Source organism: Solanum dulcamara, chromosome 1 (assembly GCF_947179165.1).
Source record: "Solanum dulcamara chromosome 1, daSolDulc1.2, whole genome shotgun sequence".
NCBI lineage: Eukaryota > Viridiplantae > Streptophyta > Magnoliopsida > Solanales > Solanaceae > Solanum > Solanum dulcamara.
In genome coordinates this window covers 85,655,107-85,674,892 of record NC_077237.1, presented here as the reverse complement: position 1 = coordinate 85,674,892, position 19,786 = coordinate 85,655,107, and the positions used below count along the sequence as shown (strand labels likewise).

Below are 19,786 nucleotides of genomic sequence, written 5' to 3'. Positions count from 1 at the left end.
TTAAGGGCAAGTTCTACAAAGCGGTGGTTAGACCGGCTATGTTATACGGGGTAGAGTGTTGGCCAGTTAAGGTATCTCAAGTTCAAAAGATGAAAGTTGCTGAAATGAGAATGTTGAGATGGATGTGTAGGCATACCAGGAGTGACATGATTAGAAATGAGGCTATTCGGGACAAGGTAGGAGCGACCTCGGGGAAGATAAGATGCGGGAAATGCGACTGAGATGGTTTGGGCATGTGAAGAGGAGAGACACAGATGCCCCAATGCGGAGGTGTGAGAGGTTAGCGATGGATAGCTTCAGAAGAGGTAGGGGTAGGCCGAAGAAATATTGTGGAGAGGTGATTAAACATGACATGACGCAGTTACAACTTACCGAGGACATGACCTTAGATAGGAAAGTGTGGAGGACCCACATTAAGGTAGAAGACTAGTTCATAGTCTCGTTACTCTTCTTTATTAGTAGGCGTACTAGCGCACAATAATTTCCTGTGGTCGGATGTCTGTTATTATTTATTACTTTCATTACTTTCTGTATTTTGATTGTTTTATCTTATCTGGGTTGCTTTCGTTACTTACTTGCTTTTCTATATTTCTTTGAACTTCTTATTCTTATCTGATTTTTTTTTTTATTTTTTATTTTACTGAGCCGAGTATCTTTCGGAAACAGCCGTCCTACCTTAGTAGGAGTCAGGTCTGCGTACACTTTACCCTCACCAGATCCCACGTTGTGAGATTTCACTGAATCGTTGTTGTTGTTGTAGTAGTAGTATTATAATTTACTTTTAAAAAGTCAAACAATATAAATTTTACTCAATATTTTAAAATGTATTTTTTCAATATACTAATATAAAAAAAATATAATTTATATTACATAAATATTTATTTAAAAATATCAAATTAATATAATTTAATTTAGCTTCTCACAAAAAACGTATATTTATTTGGCACGAGCCCCCAAAGAAGGTGTGCGCGTATATTTTGACTATACAAGACGCCACCAAATTTCTCTTAGCTCAATTTTTTTCCAGAATTGTGCAGAAGAAGATTCCAATTTCAGAGATTCCTAGTCTTTTTGCTGCGATCATCTTTTCGGGGATTCAAAATCAACTTTTTTGTTGAACTTTTTCAATTTCTTTTTTGATTTTGGTCGAGTAATTGTTTTGCATAACTATAGATTTCGCCGTCATTTGTAGAAATTTTTCAAAGGATTTCAGTGAATAACTTTTTCAAATTTGAATTTTGAATTTGGGGTTTTGCTGATTAGTTGAAAAGATCTGATTTTTTTTTCATTGGTGAAGATGGATAGAGTCGCATAGTGTTCATCGAACTAGCGGAAGTGAGGATTCAAACTCTAAGCTTCCGGATTTCTGGATTTTTTTTGAGTTTTTTTAGGGATTTATTATATATATAGTTGTTGATTGTTGGGATCAGCAAAGAATTAGAGAAGAAGGGGTAGGAAAAAGTTTGATTTTTTGAATTGAAATGTCAAAGGTGGTGTATGAGGGATGGATGGTTAGGTATGGGCGGAGGAAGATTGGTAGATCCTATATTCATATGCGATATTTTGTTCTCGAGACGCGATTGTTGGCGTACTACAAGAGAAAGCCTCAGGACAATGTGGTTAGTTTCCTGAATTTGAATAATTTCTTTGAAGTTTTAAGGCTACTATATAGTAACATTGCAAGTCTTGATATTCACTAGGAGGAGGAGTATTACTTTTGTTTCAATTTAAAAATAGGCTAGACTTTTAAATTTTATGGTGTTAAACTAAATATGTTTGTAATGTATCAAATGGCTTTTAGATCTTGTGATCTTAGACATGCTATGTAGAATGTCGGAGTTAGAGAGTTACAAAACATAGAAAGAGGCATGCTTTTTGAAACAGACTAAAAAGAAAAGTATTAAGAGTACAAACTATTGAATAGTGGATAAAAGGAGTCCAAATGGAGTGAAATATACCGTGAGAATTCATATATTGGAACTGAACTAGCTTTGGAATTGAGCCTTGTGACTTTGAGCTCAATTTACTTGACCTTTTGATTTCATAGAGAACAATTTCTAAATTCAATTCTTACTTAAATGATGTTTTTTCAGGATATCATATTTGCTTAGTGTAGGATGTTGAAATGTGAGTCAAGAAACTTCCATTGGATAGTTGTTTCTAATAGTGCAGGATCAGTGGAGAAACTAGTAGTGTTTTAAACCCCTAATAATTGATTTATGATGTTGCTATGATTATTAGGTTCCAATAAAGACACTTCCCATAGATGGCAATTGTCGGGTGGAGGACCGAGGCCTGAAGACTCATCATGGACATGTGAGTTGTTCTTTACTGTTGTTGTTTGCTTCTGACCACTATACATGGAGTAATAAATTTATTTGAGAGACACTGATCAATTTAATGGAGCATCAAGTTAGTTTGTCATTGTTCATCTAGCATTTGTTTGTATGGACTTCTAATTCAACAAACAACAACATACTCCAGTGTAATCCCACAAGTAGGGTCTAGGTAGGGTAATTTGTATGCAACCTTACCTCTACCTTGAGGAGGTAGAGAGGTTGGACTTCTAATACGCATGAAAAATTAGGTAATAAGAAAGTGTGAGCATGGGTTGCAATAATTTGATTTGTTTATTCATCATATCTGTCTTTGCGTTATATATTGAGGGAGTAGTCCAGTTAAGAATGTATGACAAATGCTTTTGGTAAAAAGAAATCCCTTTCTTACTGTTTGATTTTTACCTTAATTAACAAGAGCTGTGTTTGCTAGTCAATCACCAACTATTGTTACTAAAACTAACAACGAAAAGTGGCACAATATGCTTAAAATGTGTAATTTTAGTATTGTTTAATCCATCAATGGTTGAATTGTTGCCTGACCTGGATGTGTAATGCTAGTATTGTTTAATCCATCATTGGCTGAATTGAGTTGTTGTATGACCTGGATGTGTCAAGTATTAAGTTGTACTGTTACTTGTGATAGACAAATTTAGAGCGATAGCGATTTTTGGAGTTCAATTTATTGCAGATTTAGGTTGAAAATTGAAAATTGTTGGACTAGAGATGTTTGAACCATTGGGGGCCAAAAAAGATGAGAAACATGCTGTATTACAGCTGGGAATTGATGATAGTTTTTGAAAGGGAGGGGGAAATGACGGGGGGAGATTTTTCTAGGAGTCCCTCTTACATCCAAGTGCATCATACAAATAAAAGCAAAAGAAATCTTCTGATTAAAAAAAGTAGCTTAAATTGCCCGAACAGAAAACATTTGAAATGTCACTCAGTTATAGATTCCATGACTTAATCCTACCCTATAAAGAATTCCACAAACTCCACGCTCTTACCTATCATTCAATTGATTCAGATTACCGAAATAATTGGCATACTGAAAAGAGAGATGGGGTATGCATCATCTTGCATTTTCTTCATACAGTAGGATTTTTTGAATTTATTTCTCAAATTAAGAAAGGCTAAAAATCATATTCTGGCTCCATCTTTGTGAGATAAATTAATCTTCACCATCAACTTTAAGTTGTAGGGGTTCTCCCCTTCCTGTTTGGCTATTTCAGTATACAATAATTGAGGTGGTTTGTATGGGCGAAGTCTACTTTACTCTTTACATTATTAACCTTCCCCATGTGTAATTCTTTTTGTATTCCGTCATGTGTAATTCTTTTTGGTTTCCATCTCTAAAGGGTCTAAATCCAACGTGTATTTTGCACTTCAAATTATTAACCTACCTCAGTATATACATTTTTAATATCAAATTTCCACTTCTCTAGCTAAAGGGTCTAAATTAATGTGTTCCAAATAACTAGGGAAATACATCCATTATATATGTGATAATGCATGACAAAAAGAAAAAGCTTTTTAGGAAAAGTAGAATAAAAAGGCATGGACATCTATGACCTATTTACAGAAGTAGTGAGCTTGATCAAATTTAGTGAAAAATATTGATGGAACAAAGAAAATTGACACGATGAACATCCAATCAAAATCTTAACTAGGTTCCCGAGTTAAAAGAAGGGATGTTACATCTTTACTTTAATGTTTATTCATGCATTATTAGCTTTATTGTAAATGTGAATTCATTTTCTTAAAATTCTGAAATATTTGAGACAGATTTATTGCAGTTGAATTCTGAAATTTTGAAAGATGTCCTGCTATAACTTTTTTGACGCGTGTTGTGATATATGCTTGATGAATAGACATACTTAACATTTCTGTTTGAGGATGTTAATCTTATGTATATCTTTCAGATGGTTTATGTTTTATCAGTTTACAACAAGAAAGACAAGTATAACCGTGTCACGGTGCGTGATCTTTCTCTATCCTCTCTGTTCTTGCTCCAAACAGTTTACTTTATCATCTCGAATGTGTATGCACAAGTTTTCAAACGCATTATTCATTTGCATCTCAACGTGATGTCATTCTTGAATTACTTTAACCTCTCCTGATAGTTATTGTTGTTGTTGTTCTCCTGATAGTTGTCATATTAGTCCAACCTTTGCTGATAAAACCAATGCCAGATTGATACTCTGAGCTCTTTTCTAATTTTGTTAATGGAACTTTTCATGACTATCTCATGTATTTTGGGGAAATTACTTTTTCCCATTCAATTGTGCATACAAAGCTCAATTTGCAATGCAAACTATATACTGTCAGATTATAAATAGCTGTCAGCGATCAGATCAGAAAGCCATCACTAAGCATACATGATCTTTATTTGCCATTATTAGGGTAATACATACAATGGCAATCTTTATCAAAAGAAAAGAAAAACTTAAAAAAACAATGGCAATTTGGCCGAAATCTCAGACACACTCACGTGACGTTCACCTGAACGTCATCAAGGATAAAGATATAGGTCAAATGCTCTCCTTTTCCCTAATGTGCTAAAAAATGAAAATAAAATAAAAAGAATATCAAGTTGGGATCAATTTTTAAAAAAAGAATATCAAGTTGGCCTAAAATCAAACTGTTGCAGGGTCACCAGCATAAGTATGGAGAAAAACGGCAGACAGGTGGGTGGCTTGCAGAAGACACTGACGCTTGGTGCTATTGGCTGGGGGCTGGGGGTGGGGGTGGGAGTACCAGTCTGTTCTTTTATCAGTAAGCAAAAGTAAGTACTATTAATTGCCAAGCACTAAGATAGTTTTAGTCAATACAAAATGGTTTCAAAAATTACAATATCTAAGTACTATTAGTTGCCAAGCACTAAGATAGTTTTAGGCAATACAAAATGGCTATTTCAAGAATTACAATGTCACCCTGTTCTGTATGCTACTAATGAATAGCATTTTCTCCACATCATATACATCAGACAAATTACACCGGATTGCTAAATTACATGAACATCGTTGTTTTATTACATGTATTGATGATGCCTTCCTTTTGAAACATCTCTGGGTCTTCTCTTTCCAAATGGTCCAATGGAATTGTTCTCCAGAATTTCCTCCAACTCTTTGTTCCTTATATAAAACATCCAGTTGTTTAGTAACTCTTTTATAGTAGATGACATAACTCATTTTATCCTATAACATGAATATAAAAAATTCTAAATCTGCCCAGTACCTGGGCAATGCAACAATGAAATATCTGTCATCTACTACAAAGCTGTGTACCTCTCCTTTTCAAGTTCCACTGTTTTAAACAGCTGTCGTGGGCTAAAACCTAACAGAAACAAGTGACTTTTTTTAAAAAAAATGGTAAGTGTTATTGATGTTCAAAACCAGCACTAAGAAAGTGTGGTGATTATATCCAAAAAGGTAGCAAGTAAAGAAAGAAGCCCTGGCTAGCTGTACAAAAGATTTTAAGAACTGTAAAAGGGTTTCACTTTCACTAACATCTATCCGTTCCAATTAAACACCAAGAAGCTATCAACAAAAAACAGTCAGGCTTAATCTTCAGACTTGAGTTCTTTTGTCCTTCAAAACACCCTCTCTTTTAAGATGCTCCACCAGACAGCTGCAAATGTTGTATTCCAAGCTTTCTTTAGGTGTTTGTGTAGGATTTTCTGCTCCAACAAGAGAGTAGGTCTGCTGAATTTGGCATGGCCTGTCTACTGCCCAAATATTTCAGAAAGTTTGCATAACTGAGAGGAGACAGAACAGTGTGAGAATAAATGATTGCTGGTTTTTGCGTTTGTTTCGCACATGTAGAATCTGTTGACTAGTTGTAGGCCTCTCCTTTTGAGTTTAAACAGCTTTCCTAACCACCAGCCATTTAAAACACATTAGCAGAACTGAATAAATTGGAATACCTTAGTCTTAGGGTAGTGTGGCCGAGCCAGGAATCCTGCCAGAATTTGATCTTCCTTCCATCACATATTTTGACTGACACTCTGCCAGAGGAAACTCCTGTCCTATTATGAATTCCAGACTCCAGCCCCATAAGTGCAATTGACTTTCTTAGTTATCATGATCTTATTTACCATACTTCAACTGGATAACCCTTTTTGAGTGTATGTATTAGTCAGTGTTATTCTGATCTGTTGTACTATTTTCTCATGGAAAATGCCCAAAACTTCTTGATCTTCGGCAGGACTTATATAGGCGATAGATTGCATAAGATGTCTTTGGAGGCACATTGTGTAATGAATGTGTGGATGGAAAACTGAAAGTTTCATTAACATGATGAAATTATATTTGATCAGTATTAACAAAAAATGGACTTCTCTCATAAAATGGGAGAGCACAGGGGAACACTCCTATAATGTTTCACAAGGATACAGTTTATACATTGGAGATAAAACAACAATATACCCAGTGTAATCCCACAAGTGGATACATTGGATATAAAACATAACTGCAGTTTTATTACAATTCTATGCGTGCTTTGCCAAGTAAAAATATTTTGACAAAATTCAAGTTCCTCGTTGCAGCTTTTGGTGATTAGGGCACATGATTGCATTCTAGATCTATACTTCAATGAAATATTTTAGCACTGAAGACTTCATTGCTGTTGAGTGTCAAATTGTGGTTGATTTTTGCTGCATTTATGGTTTCTCTTTTGCCCCTTAGATCTGGATGATGTTTCACTGGCCATTGAACTTCTGTTTTATGGGAAAATCTTTATTCAAGATCTTCTTTATCAGCAAGTGACAAATTTAGCAGTAAGAGTCTAAGAGATAGAGCTGGGAGGGTGCAGTAGGTTAGCCAGATCAGTCCCTATATATTCTTATAAAGATGCCAACAGATCCATCCAAAAATCTATGTCATATACATCCTTGAGATTGTACCACATGACTATTTGATATACGCCCCTATACTTGAACTTATGTACAAATTTTCAGCCTTGCATTCAAAGCATCTGTAGTTTATTTCCTTCCAGAGTGCCCACAGAGCACCGAGTAGAGTGGTGCTCCAGAACTTATTTTTTCTCTTTGACCAATTTCATTGTATTCCAACATAACAGAAGATCTTTCACGACTTTGGCATCATCCAATGTAGTCCAATTTTTTTTAAGAATAGCCTTCACAGATTTAACCCTACTAGTCAGCAGTGATCATTATTTCAGTAGCTTCTCCACACTGGTAGCATCTGTTGCAAAGTGATAAACCCTTTGCAGATCAGACTGGGTTAAACATGCACAGGGAGAAGATATTCAAGTAAAGTATGCTACTTTAGTTGGGATATTGGCCTTCCATATCTATTTATGTTGCCAATAGTTTCTGATGTGGTAGATCAAACATCAAAGTGTCACAACAAACCTAGACTCTGAACTTTCTACCTCTCTTATACCGTTCAAAAAATAAGTTTCTACCCACTTGAGGCAGTCAGGTTACTTGAAGGTTGAGTTTCACAGCATCTAGCTTGTTTAGAAGGTCAGCCAAACTGTCTTATTATGCAGTCACTGCCTTCTGAATTGGTAACTGTATTAAATAAAAATACCAGGAAGGTGCAAACAAATGTGTTTACAGAACAAAAGCAAAACTATGTCCCTTCTCTTCTTAGGGAGATCCTATCAGGTCTATCAGTTTCTCTATTTACACTAGTTCATTTCGATCTTCTGAATAGAACTTTTTCTATCTTCTAAGCACCTCATATTTCTTTCCCTCCAAATACACCGCCAAATACACGAAGGTCTAGTTATTGAAGAAAATTATACATATTAATCATTATCTTGTTCCAGATGGCAGCTTTCAACATTCAGGAGGCACTTATTTGGAAAGAAAAAATTGAATCAATCATTGATCAGGTTGTTTTCTCTAGTGCATCAAAACTTCCCCTTGATATTTCCTCCTCAGATATAAGTTCTTCCACCTCTTCTTGTCTCGATATACTTGAAGATAGTAATATGTTTTTAGTTTGCAGCATCAGGAGTCGCAAGGAACTAATGGCAATAAGTACAATTCATTTGAGTATAAATCTGATATGGACAATGGGAGGAATGCTTCCTCATCAGATCGTGAAAGTCAGTAAGTATTCTGCGATTTATGGAGGTGTTTGTATATTTGATTCAGATGTAGAAAAACAGTGCATCCCACTATTTCTTTGTGTTCTATTTCTCTTTTGAAGTTAATTTAGTTCTTGACTAGTCACTGCATCAGTAAGTTTGGTTATGAAATATAACTCTGAAAAAATGTGTTCCGACAAAAGAAGAGTTTGCTAAATACTTCCTATTGCATTTAATATTTGCTGATATTTGTCATTAAAGAGATCACCACTACTAAATAGGATGGCCAAAATCAGAAAATGAAGCTATATTTACTAGATCTATGTTCTCCAAATTTTTTTTTGGTTTCATTATTACTTATATTGATAAGGTCTATCAGAATAGTTCTCCAACTTCTTGAGGTAAAACCTAGTTAACAAATGATGTATGTCCACCTTAATCCAAGGCTTTGGGGTCCTTAAAAGCTAAAATGGACCGGGTCTGGCTGCCCTCAATCCCAAACTTAGTGGTTTTATTGACCTTTAGGTTTAGTCTACTGACATAACTTTTTTTTAAATCTTTTAAGACTTCTGAGAATGAAAAAAACGTATATCCTGTAGTGTATCATGTTTCAAGTATCTTATTTTTGAAAGATAAATCACCCTCTGGTTTTACTTCAGAAATTGGTCTAAAATGACTCTCTATGAATGAAAGAAGGCCTTCAGTTTGGGAAGTCCAAACAACTAATTATGCTTACCAAGATTGTGAAGCACACGATAATAATTTGAAAGATTGTAGTTCTGTCTTCAATTGTGCCTTTTACACACACAGGCACATGACACATCTTATAAGATTTATGTAGCAATGTAGCACATATCTTTTAGTCCAAGCAATTATCTTTCAACTGTTCCAGCTTTTACAATTCTAATGGTTGCCCAATATTGTAGGTTTAGTGCTGCTGAGGATGAAGATGATTCTCATCCGAACTTGCTGCGAAGAACAACCATTGGAAGAGGTTGTTTTTTTGTCTCTTGTCTTGTCTTGTTTTTGCTGTCTACATGTTTGCTCAACTATCATTTTGCATCTTGAATGGACAGGTCCTCCTGAGTCTGTATTTGACTGGACCAAGGAATTAGATTATGATTTGGCAAACCAGAATGGGAGTAACCAAGTGTTCTCCAGAAAGTACTGGCGCTTACTTCAATGCCAAAATGGTTTGTATAATATGTTCATCCGTTTTATCTTCCTGTAAACATGTGTTATCTGGCAATGATTTGAATCTGTGTTCTTTTATGTTCATTTTTGTGTTTCTCGGTGTAGTTAAGCAAACATATAAAGTGGTATCTTCATAGACCATTGACAACTTTCCTCCACTAATTTGTGAATGCAGGCCTTCGCATTTTTGAGGAGCTTCTGGATGGCGATTTACTAGTATGAGTTCATCTTTGTGTTCTATGCTGGCTCAAGCATTTCCTAATTTACAGAAGTACGTTTTTTCAGGGTATTTTCATGTAGTCCTCTTTCTCTATGTAGCCAAAAAGCTGTAGTAGAGCAATGAAGGCTGTTGGGGTTGTGGAGGCTAGTTGTGAAGATATATTTGAGCTTGTTATGAGCATGGATGCAACACGTTTTGAGTAAGTAATGTGAACTGTCTAGTTATTCATTGTTGTCTTCGTATTTACTTTTTGTTCCGAAGTGCTTTTGTTGTTCGTAGATAGGTTTATTCAGGAAACTATCATTGAACTGTTTTGTGACGAGCTCTCAATTGGCAGTAATTCCTGAATTTGTGCATTTTGGTATCCAGAAGTTGCTGGTCCTCGGTGTGTAGCAAGTCTAAGCAACACCTTTTATGTTAGTTACACTATGGCTTTACTTGTGATCTAGTGACTTACTCTCATATTTCCATTTAGGTGATTGTAGAAGAGGTATAGGGTAATAGCATTCTGAGAATGCATGATAACTCTCTCAAGTTATTGTGAATTAAATAGCATTTAGAAGAACTTTGGAAATAAATAGCTACAACCTTATAATTCTCCGAATTATATAATTTTTTAATAAGGATTATCCTAATTACATCATTATGGGGATAAAGGAACCTTCCATATTTAAGTGGAAAATGGTAGAGGAGTGGGCGCATTGTCCACCAAGTTTCGAACCTTGCGCCCACTAGCCTTCGTGGATTTCTTAGCTATGTCAAGCACTTCTTTCAGATGCTTATCGTGAAATATGAAGCATTCTTTTTAATTACTTTCTCACTTGTGGAACATAGTCTCTAGACGGGGTGATTATATGCAGCCACTAAAAAACATAATGTCTATGTTAACTTAATGCTAAAAGTCACTATCGTTACATTCTTTGATGTTCAGTGTCTTAACTATTTGTCTAACAGGTGGGACTGCAGCTTCCTGTATGGTAGTTTAGTTGAGGAGGTAGATGGACACACAGCAATACTCTATCACAGCCTTCAACTTGACTGGTTCCCTACGTAAGATTACAGACCTCTTTGTTGTAGTGATTGCTTATCTATTTTGTATTTCTCTTATCTATTTTGTATTTCTCATTGGACTTTTGCTTTAGTTTGGTTAAATTAGCTCCAGCAGCAACATGAGTTAAATGGATCTCCTAATACACTGGTTCTAAATCACCATCAGAGTTCATGTATCTCCTAGTTTCTTTCTTTTTTTCTCTGACAAAAGTAGTAACTAAAAATTATGATCTGCTTTTGCGCTCCCCATCCCTCCAAACACACTCACAAAAACAAAGATAGAAAAGGAAATCTCATTGCAAAATTCCAGTCCATTCAATCAAGTATGCCTCCGAACCAAACTGCTTGTAGTCGTCTGTATGAATCCCTATAACCTTCCACTCTATGCTGGCCCAATTATTTTTTTGTAACGATTGCTGGTATTAGATTGACATTAACTGTGTATGCAGGTTAGTATGGCCTCGTGATCTTTGTTATGTACGTTATTGGCGTCGAAATGATGATGGAAGTTATGGTAAGTATATCCAAAGTCTCTTATCTTGTAGGTTTATCTTTTATTCCAAAGTCTCTTATCTTGTAGGTTTATCTTTTATTCCAGTTTATTTACGACTGTACTTGATTTGTCATCATTATTCTGCAGTTGTGTTATTCCGTTCCAGGGAGCATGAGAATTGTGGTCCACTACCTGGATATGTTCGAGCTCATATTGAGAGTAACCTCTATTTCCTTCTACTCAATTAGTTCGTTGCACTGAATGCATATGAAAACCATCGGATTAATGATTCTCTATATATCTTCCGCAGAAGTATTCTGAAGGTTTTATCTTATATGCTAACCAATTATCACCACTCACAGGTGGTGGATTCAATATTTCCCCACTCAAACCTCTTAATGGGAGGCCCAGAACACAAGTGCAACATCTTATGCAGATTGATTTAAAAGGATGGGGTGTGGGCTATATCTCATCATTTCAGCAACATTGTCTGTTGCAGATGTTAAACAGTGTGGCGGGTTAGTTTTTCTTATGATCTGCTGAATTCACATAGTTGAGAAACGTCAAGTTTGTTATGACATATTTTTTCATTTGCATTAAATTTGGTAATGCATTATCTATTTAAGATATGTAGTGTTTGACATTGGAGAGTCGCTAGTGCTTGTAAGCGATTTCAGGAAGCTTCAGCCTTCCTCTTCCGCCCCTTCGCTTATTGTTGCATGTGAGATAGTGGAATTTATAGTTGTTTGGTCAACAGAAAGGCAAGAAGGGAAACCTAACTAAGTTAATGATTCTTTTCCCTTCTTTATTCTCTTTCTTTTGATCAAATAAATATAAGTACAACCAATATGGATGGTCCACTAAAAGTAACGAATTTTATGGGTTGTGTGCGTGGAAATGGTTAATGAAGGGGGTTTGGGAGACTTATCGAAATAAATCTATTTCCTTGTTGGGAATGGAAACCAGATACATCTTTGTCTGGATATTTGGTGTGGGGATTATTAACATAGAGCCATGCTCCTTTTTATATAGATAGTTGGATAGAATTCTCAGAAGCTTAATGCTGAACATGAAGTTGTAAATTTCGACATCATCTTGGTGCTATTAATGAATTGATTTGATTAATTAAAAAAATGAAGAAGAAACTGTACTTTCTTGACTGATGTTTTGATGAAAGCTTAATGTGTAACTTACATTTGAATTATCCTCCTTCAGGACTTCGTGAATACTTTTCTCAAACTGATGAAAGGACTGCAGCCCCAAGAATCCCAGTTATGGTTAATATGACATCCGCTTCAGTCTCTTCCAAGAGGAATCAAAAACTCCAGGAGACCGCTCATCATCGTACTCGTTCATTGGACCAAATACGAGCTGCAAATAGAAATGCTTCAATGATGGATGAGTATTCTGATGAGGAGGAAGATTATCAAGGGGCTGATCAAGAGGTGTGGACTTTATGCATATTCATAGTAGTTTAGGCATCTCCTTCATAAATATGTGCTGAGCATGTGGCTTGGAATTTTTGCAGGTAATGCTACCCAGCCCTGAGCATGAAATGAAGATAACTGGTATGTGATGTCCGTTATGTATCGTGCTCGTAGAATTCACTAAATATTTGTATTATCTGCACAAATTCTTTACTGACAATAGTTTTGTACTTCTGAAGCACTAGAAGAAGAACCTTTGGATCAAATTGATTTTTCCATCTTTTCTGGTAACCTTCGACGTGATGACCGTGATAATAGTCGTAATTGCTGGAGAATATCTGATGGAAATAACTTCAGAGTTCGTAGCAAGAACTTTTGCTATGATAAATCAAAGGTCCTTTAATTGTTTCACATTTCCTTGATAATCTCGTTGGTTTTCACATAATCTATGTCACCCATGCTCTAAAAACACTTTGGAAAATGTTTGTAGATTCCTGCTGGTAAACCTCTGATGGATCTTGTTGCTGTTGACTGGTTTAAAGATACTAAACGGATGGACCATGTTGCTAGACGTCCTGGTTGTGCAGCACAAGTAAGTAATACATTAGTTTAGTTTCAAGGGGATGACTACCCATTTAGGGTATTTTGTGTTGATAACTGAATGGTTAACCAGCAATAGAAACCATCACATTGCAGTCCAGATGCTTTCCTCATTTTTATTTTGTTCCAACAGAAAATGTTGGAAGGAAGAAGGGATGTCATAATCACACGCGCACAGACACCATTCATCAAAATTTTCAATAACATAGCTCATTCTATGAAGGTTATGCATAGAAATAAGAGACGCGTTGAAAGAACGGGAAAAGAATAATGTCTTCGCTTGATTCACTTTTGCATAACCGTGTTTTCTCGATGGGAACACTTACACTAAGTATAACTATATATAATTTGCTACTTAAAACTCTCCCTCAAGCCGGTGCATACAAGTCATCATACAGTGCTTGTTACATATGTAACTAATGTGGGGACAAGTGAGTGAATATATCTGCTAGCTGATCTATGTGACTTCACAAACTTGCTACGTTGTCTCCTAAAAGTTCTTTTATCTGAATGTATTTAGTTCTCTCTTGAACACCAAACTTGATGCAATATGAAGAGCATCTGATTATCACACTGTGTTTCCATCTAGCTGATTTCTCCAAATTTCAATTCTTTAAGCAGTTGTTTGATCCATGTGACTGCACTTAATCGAGCAACCACATTTTTTCCTACTCACCCAAGGCACCAAATTACGCGTTGTGGAAAATTTGTGTGTCTATTAATATATAGGGAGCAACCATCAGGTTTAGGGGGAGTCTAGTGTTCCTGAACACACTTTTCTCTAATAAAATCATTCTTACTTTATAGCTGTGATACTATTTTGAGATGCCCAAAAGCATTGTATATTTTTTAGAAAAGTAAGATACCTGCCGTTGTACTTTACTCTTCGAAAAATATTGATGAAGTTCAACAATGCCCTTTTTATTCTTCCAAGTCACTTTAATAAACTAGAAATAGTGGCTTACATCTTTTTCATCAATTTTGTTTCACTCTTGAGCAATAGCTTTTTGTACAGATTTATTACACTGATCATTATAATCCCAACAGTGAACTTTAAAAAATCAAAAGTCCATTTTGCCACAGGCAAGTGTTCAAGTCCCAGTGATGGACTGCTAATTAGCTTATGTTGGGGTAGAGATCTCCAGAGGACCTGTATGGTTTGGTAGGTTATGGTTTCTGTACCAAGGGAAGAAAAGTCGTATTCCTAAGAGCAGTTTAGTCCTGCTTAAGTCTCCAATAATGTTCTTTAACTTTGTGTGTGCTATCAATTTTAGCTGTAGCACTTAAGCTTAGCCTGTTTGTAGTCAGTAGATCAAGTACCATAATTTTATTTGTCTTGGTGCATTTATTTCCAGGTTGCTTCGGAAAAAGGACTGTTTTCTTTAATTGTAAATGTGCAAGTAAGTTATTCCACTGCTACTTTCTGTTTTGAGTTAAACTTGCAAGTGCTTGGGGAAGAAATAAGTAAACAACATTTGTCTTCTGAAAGGTTCCTGGATCAACACACTACAGCATGGTTTTCTATTTTGTCATGAAAGAGTTAACATCTGGTTCTCTTTTGCAACGGTTTGTTGATGGGGATGATGAGTTCCGTAATAGTAGAATGAAGCTCATCCCGTCCGTGCCGAAGGTACCTTTATTTCTATCAACTTTCTGAATGATTTCGGTTGTAGAATGTTGATTGATGATATTTCTGATACTACGATGAATACCACCATACAGACGCCTTTAACTAGTTATGATGTTATATGATTCTAGGGCAAAATTGGTGGTTTTACTTTAAACACTATCTCTTCAGAAAAAAATTGTTCTTGGTGGGGCTGAGATAGATAATTGTTCTCAAGTTCATGGGATGATTTATGGGTAGTGGATGACAATGGAGCAGCATCAGTGAGAACTTATTTTTGTGAGATTGAATAAGTGAGATAACTCGAATTTTACATTGAAACTTTAACCAATAGCTGAAGAGTAAAGATGTCACCAATCAGAATTTATTTGAGAGACCAAGGACACTATCTTGGAAAGAAAAGTATATGACTCCTCTTTCAAGAAGATGTTCTCGGTTGAGATTCTTGTGCATTTCTTTTCGTCAGAAAAGTTTATTGGTTCGCTGCATTGAAATTTCTGTTTCTATTCCCCGGTTTGAAGTTGCCAGTGTTTGACCTTTATCTGCATGTAAAGTAGTTTGATGCCATAACAAGTTCCCTTCTACACCATGCATGTTAAACAGATGCGCCTGCTGAAACTTGTGGGCTATCTTTGAGAGATTTTGCGGTGTTCTCCACTTCTTTCTATATCTTTATTACAATGTGTATGTGCTTAGAACTGACCTTTGTCATGTACATGAAGGGCTCGTGGATTGTGCGTCAGAGTGTTGGAAGTACTCCTTGTTTACTGGGGAAGGCAGTTGATTGCAACTACATCCGCGGTCCCAAGTATTTGGAAGTAAGACTTATGTCCCTTTTCTTTGAGTTATTTTAACATATACGACACAATGGTCCTACCATACATATATCATAATTGTTGTCTCGGATTTGATCATGTGTTGTTTATATTCTGTAGATTGATGTTGATATTGGTTCTTCCACTGTGGCAAATGGAGTTTTGGGGCTTGTGATTGGTGTAATTACGAGCCTAGTAGTTGATATGGCTTTTCTTGTACAGGTATGTGAATAGACCTTCACCTGCAAGATTTTGTTTTCTTGATGATGAATTAATCTAGACAGTTTGTTGAACTTGGGTCCAACTATCTTGGAATGTGGGAATAATTTTGAGTTATATAGGTACAAGTATGAGATACTTCCTCATTCCTGTCTTATATTGCAACATTATTATTTGGAGAAGTCAAACAGATTTTTTTATACTATGATTTTTAGATACTTTTAAAATAGAGTACTAGAAAATTGTGACTTGTAGTGCTTTCTATGTAGTTCTTGAATATGTGTAAAATTCATTTAAAAATTTGAGGAATTGATGTCCAAGTAGAGTCCTAAAGTCAGATGAGTGTTCCTCATACTTCTGGTCCTATCATTCATTTTGGGATGAGAGAGTAACAAAATGAATTAAAGAAGTTAGTTTGATACATATAACTTGAAACGTTCGGCTGTTTTCAAGTATAGACTTGTAAGTTGCATATCTGGACTCCCATTTAAGTTACTATAAAAAAGGGCAGCCCGGTGCACTAAAGCTCCCGCTATGCGCGGGGTCCGGGGAAGGGCCTGACCACAAGGGTCTATTGTACGCAGTCTTACCTTGCATTTCTGCCAGAGGCTGTTTCCAAGGCTTGAACCCGTGAACTCCTGGTCACATGACAGCAACTTTACCAGTTACTCCAAGACTCCCCTTCTATCTTCATATAACTATCATAGCAGAAAATCATCTCTTGTAAGGCAATGTAACACAAAAGAACCAACATCCAAAATAACTATAATGCCAGAAATTGATCACCAGATAAATAACAACATACCTAGTGTAATCTCACAAGTGGTGGGGTCTGGAGAGGGTAATGTGTACGCAGCCTTACCCCTACCTTGTCAAGGTAGAGAGGTGGATTCCAATAGACCCTCGGCTCAAAAGGAAATACAGTAGTGAAGAAGTCATGTTGAAATAATGGGGAAGAATCTTTATGTAAATTGTAGAGAATTTCCTAACTCAATGATAAAGCTTTACGTAAATCTTTATTCAGCCTTACCCATCATACCTAATTAAAATTTTCTGTTTGGTATATCCCAAAATAAGTATTTACTTTCTTAAAAAACAGATATCCATTCAAATATTATATGAGGAAGGAATTATGCACTGGTGACATTTTCACCTTTTGATAAACTTTTTCCCTTATAAACAATCTAAAAGTAGTGGTAAGGCCATCTACTACATACTCTTAGTGATTGTATTAAGTCAAAGTAAAACATTGATTTGAAGCATAATAGGTAAATCTCTTCTTCTTTTTTCATAACGGTGGTGTCTGGATCAACTTGTGCGCCCGGATAACTGTCATCTCCCACCAACATATGGACCGGGTAAATTTAACTATCAAGACCTTTTGATATGAAATCTTTCTTCAAGAGTATGGTAATAATGGGAAAACTTGAGGAGGATAGGCTTGATCTTGCAGTGTTGGTCTCATCTCACTGCATACAATATAGAAAGTTTTTCAATGTGGAGTGATTTCTTAAGGTGGAATGAAATCAACACAATGTCAAAAAAGCATTGGTTCACAGAGAGCCTGTAGAACCATTTTACGCACCACTCAAGTAATTCTCCACTAACACTATATGATATCTTAAACTTAGGTATGTGTAGAAGTGCTGCATCGTTGTACCTAAAGCAGGTAACATTGCCAAATAAACTATCAAAAGATAGAAATTTTTACTTATTTTTCTAATTATAAAAAAGAAAACTCTTTTATCTACTTCATAATGAAGATGGATTAAAGGAGATATCCCAGTGTACTCTTTTAGTTTGGCCATTGTATTTTCTGTGTATGCTCATGATTTTTTGTATAAGCATTCATTTCTAGTTGAAATTTTCCTTACTAATAAAATTCATATCCCCGCCAACCCCCATGCATCACCCCCCACCTTCCTCATGAATAAAAGAAGGTGAGATAATTTGGATTTATGTATTTGACATCTTTTCCGAGGTCATGCAAATGTGTAATTCATCTTTCTCTAAAACTTCCTTACTAATTGTAATCCTTTCTGTGAGGTTATGTATATGTTGAACTTGAATCTGATAATGTAATTGGCTAATTTGTGTTAGGGAAACACCCCCGATGAGTTGCCTGAGCAACTAATAGGCGCTGTACGTGCATCTCATATTGAACTCTCATCTGCTATTGTACCAAAGTTGGGGCCTGATACTACAGAGGAGATCAAGTCACACCCATAGTTCACCTTCTTCAGAAGTTTGATTCTTGAAAGATATGTATACATAGGTGTAGTTCCTTTTCTATTTTTCATTCATTGTGTCGTTAAAATTCATTTCAGCTCGGAATGGAGCTAAGTTTGTTCATAGACATCAACTTTATTAGATTCTTTCCTGAGCTCCTTTGATTATCAGTAAGAGCGATGAACTATTGCCTATTTCCAGGTGCTGATCCGGAATAAGTAACACAAAATTGGATTTGTTTCCCTTTTTGTAACTGAATTCTGTCTGTACAGATATGTGAATTATGTCATCTTTTTGTCTGGAATTTTCCAGTTTAATTCATGTCAGAGAGATTTGTTTGATAACTAATGGCAGTTTAGATTTGGTTTTGTAATTTGGCTTTAAAAGAAATAACAACTGATGAAGCAAGTTTTGGAAAACTGTTGGTGTGTATTTGGGTTATAAATTGTTACAGAAATAAGAGGACGCTGGATTTCATGGTATTTATTGAATTATACCATGCCTTCCAAGTTAACATTCCTTTAATTGACCAACGTGTGAAAATCTTGTTGGGAGCACCACCCTCAAATGGGCCATGAGTGATTCAAATTTAGTCGGGTTTCGGACATCGGATGGAAACCAAAAAAAAACATGCCCTTAATTGATGATTTAATCTTCTAAATAAACCAGCATTAATTATTTGTGAAAAAATCAGAGAATTTTTATGGGAAAATTATACAAATTGGACCTATTAGGTAAAGTCAAATTATATTCAATCCAAACTATTTAATTGAATTGGACCACGACCAAAATTATTTACTCTCTTGCTCCCTTGTTCTATTGACTGAACCACTACTTCTTCATTTTTGATACCATTGGGGTATATATTTTGATGGTATCAAACAGTAACTGAATAGTCTTTTTACTTAAACATTGCATGTTATATATATACACACACTTTAATGGTATCAATGAGTAATTGAAAAGTGTTCTCTACTTATCTTTGATACTATCAGAATATATACATACTCCGAAAATATCAAGCTGTAAATGTTAAAAGGGTAGTTGCTTGTAAATGATTTCTCGTTTTAGTACAAGTGTTCTGTTTTCATTGTGAATATAAACAAACTAATAAAATACTGAGCAGTGCTAATAGAGTGAACTTGCAAGATGGGGAGGTGAGGATTGATATCATCCAAAGGAGATGGAGCTTCAAATAAGTTTGGGATAAAAGCCGGTTTGAATTAGCTTATAAATTGCTGAAAATAAATTATAAGCTATTTTAAGTTTTTTTGAGTGTTTGACTGATCAATTTAAAATTATTTTGTGCTTAAAATAAGCCTAAAAAAATAATTGAGTCTGTTTGGCTTAGCTTCTCTTAAGCAGCTTCTTATAAGCCAAAAAATAAGTTGTGCTGCCCCAATTTATTTTTTTCCAATTTATAAGATGTTTTAAATAAGTTAAGTCAAACAGACACTAAATCTAATTATGTCTTTATCATATCATAATTGATAAACATATTTTTAAAATATATTTT

The 19,786-nt window shown here is 35.4% G+C and overlaps 1 protein-coding gene across 1 annotated transcript; it reads left to right on the top strand.

Moving 5' to 3' along the window:
• The first annotated feature begins 959 nt into the window (after positions 1 to 959).
• Positions 960 to 18,596, top strand: LOC129882098 (protein ENHANCED DISEASE RESISTANCE 2). The gene is made up of 22 exons (XM_055956251.1): positions 960 to 1,619; positions 2,242 to 2,316; positions 4,259 to 4,312; positions 8,133 to 8,198; positions 8,315 to 8,418; positions 9,323 to 9,390; positions 9,473 to 9,589; positions 9,766 to 9,806; positions 9,909 to 10,009; positions 10,765 to 10,860; positions 11,310 to 11,374; positions 11,501 to 11,572; positions 11,716 to 11,871; positions 12,569 to 12,798; positions 12,882 to 12,921; positions 13,020 to 13,174; positions 13,271 to 13,372; positions 14,736 to 14,780; positions 14,870 to 15,010; positions 15,730 to 15,825; positions 15,943 to 16,044; positions 18,142 to 18,596. Exons 1-22 carry the CDS (start codon positions 1,482 to 1,484, stop codon positions 18,268 to 18,270), a joined length of 2,193 nt encoding a protein of 730 aa, XP_055812226.1. The 5' UTR covers positions 960 to 1,481; the 3' UTR covers positions 18,271 to 18,596.
• Positions 18,597 to 19,786: the final 1,190 nt, after the last annotated feature.